A 9,155-nucleotide genomic window follows, 5' to 3' on the forward strand; every position below is an offset into this window, starting at 1 on the left:
GATGTTGTGATTCAAAAAGTTAAAGCTTTATAACTATTAAAGGAGTCGAGGAGAGCTGGCTGTGTTTTAAAGAATCCTTATTGAGGCTGCAGGAAAAAAACATCCTTATTTGTAGGAAGAATAGTAAATATGACAGGCCACCAGCTTGGCTTAACAGTGAAATCCTTGCTTATCTTAAATGCAAAAAAGAATCTTACAAGAAGTGAAAGATTGGACAAATGACCAGGGAGGAGTATAAAAATATTGCTTGCCGGAGTGAAATCAGGAAGGCAAATCACACTTGGAGTTGCAGCTAGCAAGAGAAGTTAAGAATAACAAGAAGGGTTTCTTCAGGTATGTTAGCAACAAGAAGAAAGTCAAGGAAAGTGTGGGACCCTTACTGAATGAGGGAGGCAACCTAGTGACAGAGGATGTGGAAAAGGCTAATGTACTCAATGCTTTTTTTGCCTCTATCTTCACAAACAAGGTCAGCTCCCAGACTGCTGCATTGGGCAGCACACTATGGGGAGGAGGTGACCAGCCCTCTGTGGAGAAAGAAGTGGTTCAGGACTATTTAGAAAAACTGGACAAGTACAAGTCCATGGGGCCGGATGCACTGCATCCGAGGGTGCTAAAGGAGTTGGCAGATGTGATTGCAGAGCCATTGGCCATTATCTTTGAAAACTCATGGCGAATGGGGGAGGTCCCAGATGACTGGAAAAAGGCTACTGTAGTGCCCATCTTTAAAAAAGGGAAGAAGGAGAATCCAGGGAACTACAGGCAAGTCAGCATCACCTCAGTCCCTGGAAAAATCATGGAGTAGGTCCTCAAGGAATTAATTCTGAAGCACTTGGAGGAGAGGAAAGTGATCAGGAACAGTCAGCATGAATTCACCAAGGGCAAGTAATTCCTGACTAACCTAATTGCCTTCTGTGAGGAGATAATTGGCTCTGTGGATGGGGGAAAAGCAGTGGATGTGTTGTTCCTTGACTTTAGCAAAGCTTTTGATACAGTCTCCCACAGTATTCTTGCCAGCAAGTTAAAGAAGTATGGGCTGGATGATTGGACTATAAAGTGGATAGAAAGCTGGCTAGATCGTCGGGCTCAACGGGTAGTGACCAATGGCTCCATGTCTAGTTAGCAGATGGTTTCAAGTGGAGTGCCCCAAGGGTTGGTCCTGGAGCCAGTTTTATTCAATATCTTCATTAATGATCTGGAGGATGGTGTGGACTGCACTCTCAGCAAGTTTGCAGATGACACTAAACTTGGAGGAGTGGTAGATACACTGGAGGGTAGGGATAGGATACAGAGGGACCTAGACAAATTAGAGGACTGGGCCAAAAGAAATTTGATGAGGTTCAACAAGGACAAGTGCAGAGTCTTGCACTTAGGACTGAAGAATCCCATTCACTGTTACAGACTAGGGACTGAATGGCTAGGAAGCAGTTCTGCAGAAAAGGACCTAGGGGTTACAGTGGACGAGAAGCTGGATATGAGCAACAGTGTGCCCTTGTTGCCAAGAAGGCTAACAGCATTTTGGGCTGTATAAGTAGGGGCATTGCCGGCAGATCAAGGGATGTGATCATTCCCCTGAATTCGACATTGGTGAGGCCTCATCTGGAGTAGTGTGTCCAGTTTTGGGCCCCACACTACAAGAAGAATGTGAAAGAATTGGAAAGAGTCCAGCAGAGGGCAACAAAAATGATTAGGGGGCTGGAGCACATGACTTATGAGAAGAGGCTGAGGGAACTGAGATTGTTTAGTCTGCAGAAGAGAAGAATGAGGGGGGATTTGATAGCTGCTTTTAACTACGTGAAAGGGGGTTCCAAAGATGATGGATCTAGACTGTTCTCAGTGGTACCTGATGATAGAACAAGGAGTAATAGTCTCAAGCTGTAGTGAGGGAGGTTTAGGTTGGATATTAGGAAAAACTTTTTCAGTCAGAGAGCGGTGAAGCTCTGGAATGGGTTACCTAGGGAGGTGGTGGAATCTCCTTTCTTAGAGGTTTTTAAGGTCAGGGTTGACAAAACCCTGGCTGGGATGATTTAGTTGGGAATTGGTCCTGCTTTGACAGGGAGTTGAACTAGATGACCTCCTGAGGTCCCTTCCAACCCTGATATTCTATGAAAACACAAATTGCCAACATCACATGTCAAAATATACAGAATACATACCCTTAAATCACACTCTAATAAGTTATCAAGCAGCAGTTTTCTTTTTTTCCCCCTGTAAATTTCAATTATCATTAATGAAATATTTCCCCATCACTTTGGGGTAGGCGATAGAACTGACACTTAGCGCTATAATCTAACCCTTCCAAGCTTATGCATGTTGCAAAAGAGAGACTCTCTTTTTGAGATGTGACCTTTTATTCTGTCTTGAGTTGTTGTTTCCCTTACTTTAGATTAAGTCCTTGTCCTTCTGCCTGAAAGTAGTATGACTGCACTTGGGGTATGTATAACCAAACCATGAAAGAACTGCAAGTGTACCCTCACTTCCTCCTTCAACAGCCACCCCAGCCTTGGTTGACTTAACAAAATGACATGATGCCTGTGGAAGTACCAAGCTCACTTTATGTGCAGTGATCTTATCAGGGAAGGGGTTCTTCCTAGTGTTTGTCATAACATGAGATGTCCCTGCCTGTCAGCACCATGAATAAGTGCAAGCAGGCAAAAGAGAAGGTGCCTCCATCAATTCAAAGAATTCTTCCACCTCCCAAATTGTGAGTATAGGTAAGAGATGTACCAGGCTGGAGTAGGGAAGCCACACCTCCTAGAAAAGCTGACCACAAGTCTCCACCTCAGGTTGTCCTGCTAAGCACTCAGCATACACTCAGCCTGCAGTTTGCATGTCTCTGAAGGCAATATGGTGACTGCATAAAGGTCTTACTTTTCCTTAAAGGAAGCACATGGAAGATTTTAATTATCTTGTTTGCCTAGTGGCAAGGCCCCAGTCTTCCTACCATTTCAGTAGGAGTTACTCATACTGCAATGGCAGGGCAGGGCCTCATCTGTTGAAAGAAAAATAAATCAAGGTCTGATTCTCTGCTGCCTTGTACTGTACTTAGTGTAGTCATTTATTCTTGTCAGTCAGTGTAAAATGCTACCATGGGAGCATTTGATACCTACTTTGAAGAGGTGCAAATGATGATACAAGGCAGCATATAGCCTCTTTTGGACATCAGCTAGATTCAAACACTGCCCCTCAGTCCTGCTCATTATTCCAGAAGAGTTAACAAAGTACGGAGCTTTCACACTCCTGTCTGTTATGAATGGCACTATTCATTAATGTGAATGGTTTAAGTGTACAGTTGCCCTTTTGTGCATTTGTGTGCTTGCCTGTGTAAGAACATCAGTGGTGAAGTTTTTGACGTAACCTCCTTTCCTGGGGCCTTTAAAAGGCTTCTGGGCAGGTACTTCCAGCCCTTATTTAGCACTTTCCTCAGAGAATCTCAAAGTGCCTGCAAACCGACAAGTAAGTATGATGCCTATTTTATGGATAGGGAAGTTGAGGCACAGAGCTTGCACCAGATCATGTACAGTTTCATGCTGTAAGAGGCTGTAGCAAGGCGCAGCTGAGCCCTTCTTGCTTCTGCCCCTGCTGCCCTCACAACCCAGTCAGGGACACCTCAAGTTGATGCAATCACCACTGCACTTTATATCTATTTCCCACCACCACCTTACTATCTAGAGACAGGATTTTACAGCCAGGCTTCACAAACAGCAGACCAGATCTGACGGCCTCTGGCCTCAGCCTTTCTCATCTCCCTCCTCCCAGCCTTTATAGCCCCAGGCTAATTAGGCTGTTGCTAGTTGACAGGCTGGCACAGGTCTATTCAGCCAGCCCCAATCCATTCCCCTTAATTGGGGCTGGCATGGCAGGGGACTGATTAAGCACTCCTTACCCAGCACCCAGTCACAGAGGGGCTGGACGTATTGGCCCCAATCCAGCAAAATACATCAGCACATGAATGGTTCTATGCTTAAGTGCTTTGGTGGGTTGGGGCCAAATGCTCAGCATCTTGCAGGAGTGAACCCATAATGTGTGGCAGAGTCAGTATTAGCATCCATATTTTCTGTTCCTAGTCCTAGTCCTAGTCTCAAGCCCCTTGTGCACACTCTGAGACCAACAAAGAACTCAAGTTCCTAACCCCACTCAGAAACAAGGGTAGATTTACAGCTATAAAGGAGATATCCCTGTCTTTGCCCTCTTCATTAAATAGAAAGGTGGGGTGGTATTTACCTCCTATACGTTCTAGCAATGGTGCCCTTCATTGCAATATCGGTGCACTTAAGTGTGTAATATCTTAGCTAAACATTGACTCTTTGAACAGCAGCCAGGGGCGGCTCCAGGCCCCAGCACGCCAAGTGCGTGCTTGGGGCAGCAAGCCGCGGGGGGCGCTCTGCTGGCGCCACGAGGGCGGCAGACATGCAGCCTTCGGCAGCTTGCCTGCAGAGGGTCCGCTGGTCCCACGGCTTGAAGGACCTCCCGCAGACGCCTGTGGGAGGTCCTCCGAAGCTGTGGGACCAGCGGACCCTTCGCAGGCAAGCCTCCGAAGGCTGCCTGCCTGCCGTGCTTGGGGTGGCAAAATGCCTAGAGCTGCCCCTGACAGCAGCTCTGTTGGAAGGAGCCCTGTGGTTCTCAGTTGCACAGGTTCGTTCTGGAGCCAGCACAGCAGACTGCTCTCTCAATTTTCCCCTTTTCTAGTTGGATTAAATGATACCAACTCCCAGAAGTTCAGGAGAATGCACAACTTATATTCAAGCCAAGGCCCACATCGTTGCCAGGCTAACCACAACCAAGCTGTGTAATGAACCCCTCACTCTGGTTTCCTACTGCAGGAGATCGTGAAACCTCTGCATCTGAAGGCAGTTATTTTTTTATTCCTATTTGCTTTGACCTATCCCTAGAAGGGCAGGTTTGTTACTACTCGCTGATGTTATTTTAGTTCATGGGATTTTTAGGGTTCAGACAGGCTGTTGGTGACCCCTGCCAGCTTGGAGCCATTTCCCTGTTTGTGGACTATCCCACACACAACATTGAGAGACAAAAACAGGTAAGCCAAGCTCTTTTTAAACAGGCTGAAAGGCACAAGAGTTTTGGATACTGTAAACTTTCCTTTTGTCCATACCCAGTCAAGAGAGTCTTGCAGCTGCCCAGGAGTGCTGTGTGTTGTGCCTGCCAAGCTCTCTGAGGGTCTACAACAAAGGGCTGCCTGAGCTCAATTAGAAAAATATTTCCACTGTGCCTTTATGAGCATAAGTGAGAACAGTCCATGTAAGACTCGAGGATCCAGCACTATACTGGTGGATATTGCTCTTTTCAGCAGGCCCCTTGGGGCAATGATTTCTTTGAAACTTCTTCTGTTTTGTGAGCTATAACACCGCTTTTAGTGAGAGAGCTATCAAATTAGCAGGTCCTGCTGCAGTATTAATTATAAAAGGACTTGAACCTGCATCCAGCACTGCCCCTTGAGGTCACAGATACATCAACACACAAGGACCCTTCTGCCAATGTTGTTTATTTAGAAGAAATCAAACACTCCCCCTTTTCTGCTGCAGTCCTCTTGTTCCTACCCTCTCCAAGCAAGTCTGTGCCTGTTCCATAGCAAAGTGGTTGTAGTGCACTACACTAGCTGTCTAAGTAGCGTTAAGGTTTCTACAGATTAAAGAGGACATTACAATAGGTTTTAGGTGGCATGGGAACTGTTGCTCTTCTAAACTGAGAAGAGGGAAAATATAGTTACCTTGGCAATAGTTATACCTCCCACAAGGGGGGCAAAGGGGCTTCAGACTTGAAATAAGTTTCCTAAATTCATACTCCCTTGTATCCCTTTAGTCAAATTGATTTTAAAGCACTGTCTTTGAAAATTGTGCCTTGTTACTAGTTTTTAAAGGAAAGACATGGGCTCTCCTGCTCTATCCAATTCCAAGACACCACTGTTGTATTCAGCAGACTCTTATTTGACTAATTCACAGTGCACCCTTAAGAATTCTACTCTCCTTACAGCTTGTGATGGGGCCTGGAGGAAAGGAAGATGTGAGTGACACTGTTCTCCCCTTTGAAAGGCCTCACCTAGCTGTTGCAAGATACAAAACAAACTGCCTACTCAGCCTTGAGCAGAGTTCAAAAAGTAGAGTAGCTTAACCCCAAGCTAGAAATACTGTTACAACTTTAGAAAGTGCTGCATAGAGATTCCTGAAAGAGGCACTTCCTGCTTAATATCCTATTTTGGACATGTAATTAGGATTTTAGGTAGATATGTGAACTCAGATGCTAGTCTAGTCTAGTGTTTATTAGGCTGAACTATGATGGCACAGCTGTTGTATGATCTAGTTCAACAGGAATTTCCATAAATAGCCAACTGACCTGTATCCATATGCTCTATGTTTTAATATGTGGTGCTGTACAATCAATGTTAGTGATGTGTACCATGATGTAAGTTATTCCACCATCTTTAAAGAACATGTGCACACAATCCATTATTTCAAGTCACTCAAACTACTGCTGCTGCTCCTATGCTCCAGGTGTACTCCACAATACTTTTCTAGGCGACTAATACTTCCCCCAGATTAATATTTACATTCAACCTAATCTTAAATGTATCTTTATTTGAATCTATTAGGCTCAGGCTTTAGAGTTCCCTTAAAAAGCAGTTACATAACAAACTGACATTACAAAAAAAGATTCTAAAGGTGCAGTTCAAAAAAATCCACTAGTGTCTTTTCAAATATAAAATATATATCTCCAAGTTACTTATCTAGGAATAGAGCACCACCACTTCTGCATTAGTTGGTCCTGCCAACATCTGGGCCATTAGCCCTCAGTACAGTGTTTAAGAGCCCATACTGGAAAGGTCATCTCTGATCTTCAAGTCATTGGCATAATCAGCTGCCTAGCAGCAGCAGTCAGACATGCCTTTATGTTTTTAGAAGGTGTTCCTTAAGTTTCCCTTGGGCAGTGGGCAAGAGGCATCCAAACATCTCCTGGGAAGCATATGTCATATATACAAAGCCATCTTCATCTTTGTAGTCCCTGTACACTTCAGCCAATGTCAGAGACATACTGGCCAGACTCTTGTTGTTCACCAGCAGGTAGAAAGCTTGTGTAGCATTTAGAGCCATTCTGCTTCTAGATTTAGGAGAAAGGAGGGGAAAGGATTATTTTCCAAATACAAGCCATTTTTGGATAAGTTCATTTTTTGCATTGCATATTAACCACATTGATAAATGTGATGACAGATTATTGCAACTGCACTAACACATTTATCACACTATACTTCAGAGATGAGCCAGAGTGCTTTGTAAGTCAATATGGTTTAACATCTGTAGGCAATCATGTAGCTAGATTTAAATCCAGTCTTATTGTCAAATCCATATTTTTCCAGTCTGTGGCTCTTTTATGCAAGTCTCCCAAGTCAAATATTTGAAGCAGAAAAGATCTAAGTCAGGGCTTTGTTTACTCAATTGCAGTTGCTAAATACTAAGCAGAGAGCAGAAGTCTCTTCAGCACTGTTCAACGTATGATGCAAGATCGAGTATGGCTTTAAACCTTTATTTACAGACATATTCAAAGCTTCACTCAGTCTTTGAAAGAGAGATTAGTCCTTCTCAGAGGGGCTCAGCTCCCAAGAGTTAGGCCTGTCTACCCATCCACCCACACATAGCCCTTATACTTGATGGAAGCCATTGTATTATATAGAGATCATAGGCTTTTTAAGGCAATGTTCTTTTAAAGACAGACATACTCTAGAGTATACTTAAGAATTACAGGGGTAGAGGACTTCTTCCCTGTAGAGCTTTTCAGCCAGTGACCTCAGAGTAATTTAGAAGCAGTTTGCTTCACACAGCCCACACCTGAGACACTTCTGTCAGTTTACTCAGGTTCACAGCAAGTCAGTAGCAGGGCTTGGACTAAAAATCTCCAAGTCCTGGTTATCACTCAACTCCCTTTTTACTTAAGTTCTCCTCACAGAGGCAAGCAGGACATGAATCAGACAGAAACTATTTATTTAGGCTTATGGACAAACTTTGTGCTTCTATGCAGTCACTGATTTCACAAGAAGCTCTGAACAGGTTTGGAAAGAAAGCTTGTCTTAAAAAAGACAGAGAGAACACTTTGTAGGTTTTACCTCTATTAGTGTCATGCAGGCAAAAAGAGGGCCAGCGACTAGATCTATGTGCTTCCCACACACAGCACTCAGTAAAACTGAACCCCTCTTGGCTGAGTACTAGAGAACATGATTCAAATTAACATCTAGATTCCAGATCTTGCAAGTCACCGCATAAGAGCACACAGCCACATTTATAGAGGGCTAATTGCTATTCCAGGGTTTGCTACATACCTAATGATAGTTATAAACTGTGTCATGGTGAGCTCCTGAGGAACAAGAAATTTTGTTTTGTCCAGTAGAGGAAGATATTTTTCTTTCTGATACCGTTCAACAATTACCTGTTTTTAGAGAGTAATAAGAAATCACTTTTAAAGCAATTGAAAGTGTTTGACTGTTTTTAAACAAACAAAAAGACTTTAATGGCTGAGCTTTATTTAAGAAAAGCTAAAATACTGATATAGCAAATGGAACAGATATTTACTGGGATTTTTGTTGGGAACTTTGCCCGAATTCCTGCTCCTTCTTCCAGTCTAGTTGCTGTGTAAAAGAAAAAAAACAAATATTATACACATGCATTCTTCAGCCTCAAATATAGCTTAGATATGTACAATACCCAGCTGACTTACCAAAACTCTTTCTCAGTTTAAAAGGTCTAACAGATTGACTGCTATGCAGAGTTTGCATCTTCTTTCCTAAGAGACTTCGTTACTAGGGCTTAGCAATAACAAGAAGCTCCCAGTCCTCAACCACAGCTGAATTCAAACTGTGAGAAGTTGTTAAGCTAAGCCCCTTATAAAGGCCTGGTTGTGACATCATGTTACTCCCTGACCCCACCCCCTTTTCTCCCATACAGCAGGGGTGGATTCAACCTGGCTGCAGCTAGTTTACCAGGGAATGGTGGGGTCTGCCTGTTGGACAGAGAGAGTGCAGAGGACTTCTGCCTGTGTTCTGTACCCCAACAGGACACTGTACATGTCTTGAAAGGACATCCTGACACGTTGTATTTCCCATGTTATTTGTTTTACCCTTTGTGTGTCAGAAGATCTTTGGATCCCACTGTTCT

General features: G+C 43.7%; 1 protein-coding gene across 1 annotated transcript; it reads right to left on the bottom strand.

Moving 5' to 3' along the window:
* Positions 1-5,709: 5,709 nt before the first annotated feature.
* Positions 5,710-8,824, bottom strand: MAP1LC3C (microtubule associated protein 1 light chain 3 gamma). The gene is made up of 4 exons (XM_030554274.1): positions 8,719-8,824; positions 8,574-8,629; positions 8,324-8,430; positions 5,710-7,110 (listed from the first exon to the last, which is right to left on the bottom strand). Exons 1-4 carry the CDS (start codon positions 8,774-8,776, stop codon positions 6,900-6,902), a joined length of 432 nt encoding a protein of 143 aa, XP_030410134.1. The 5' UTR covers positions 8,777-8,824; the 3' UTR covers positions 5,710-6,899.
* Positions 8,825-9,155: the final 331 nt, after the last annotated feature.

The sequence above is a fragment of the Gopherus evgoodei genome, chromosome 3 (assembly GCF_007399415.2).
Source record: "Gopherus evgoodei ecotype Sinaloan lineage chromosome 3, rGopEvg1_v1.p, whole genome shotgun sequence".
In the NCBI taxonomy this organism is placed as follows: Eukaryota; Metazoa; Chordata; order Testudines; family Testudinidae; genus Gopherus; species Gopherus evgoodei.

What these genes read in the sequence shown, in the direction of transcription:
- MAP1LC3C (XM_030554274.1), bottom strand. Translation starts at nt 8,776, where the DNA reads ATGCAAACTCTGCATAGCAGTCAATCTGTTAGACCTTTTAAACTGAGA. An exon ending in TAAACTGAGAAAGAGTTTTG is followed by an intron (nt 8,630 to 8,718) that starts GTAAGTCAGCTG and finishes TCTTTTACACAG; the next exon opens with CAACTAGACTGGAAGAAGGA. An exon ending in AGTTCCCAACAAAAATCCCA is followed by an intron (nt 8,431 to 8,573) that starts GTAAATATCTGT and finishes CTCTAAAAACAG; the next exon opens with GTAATTGTTGAACGGTATCA.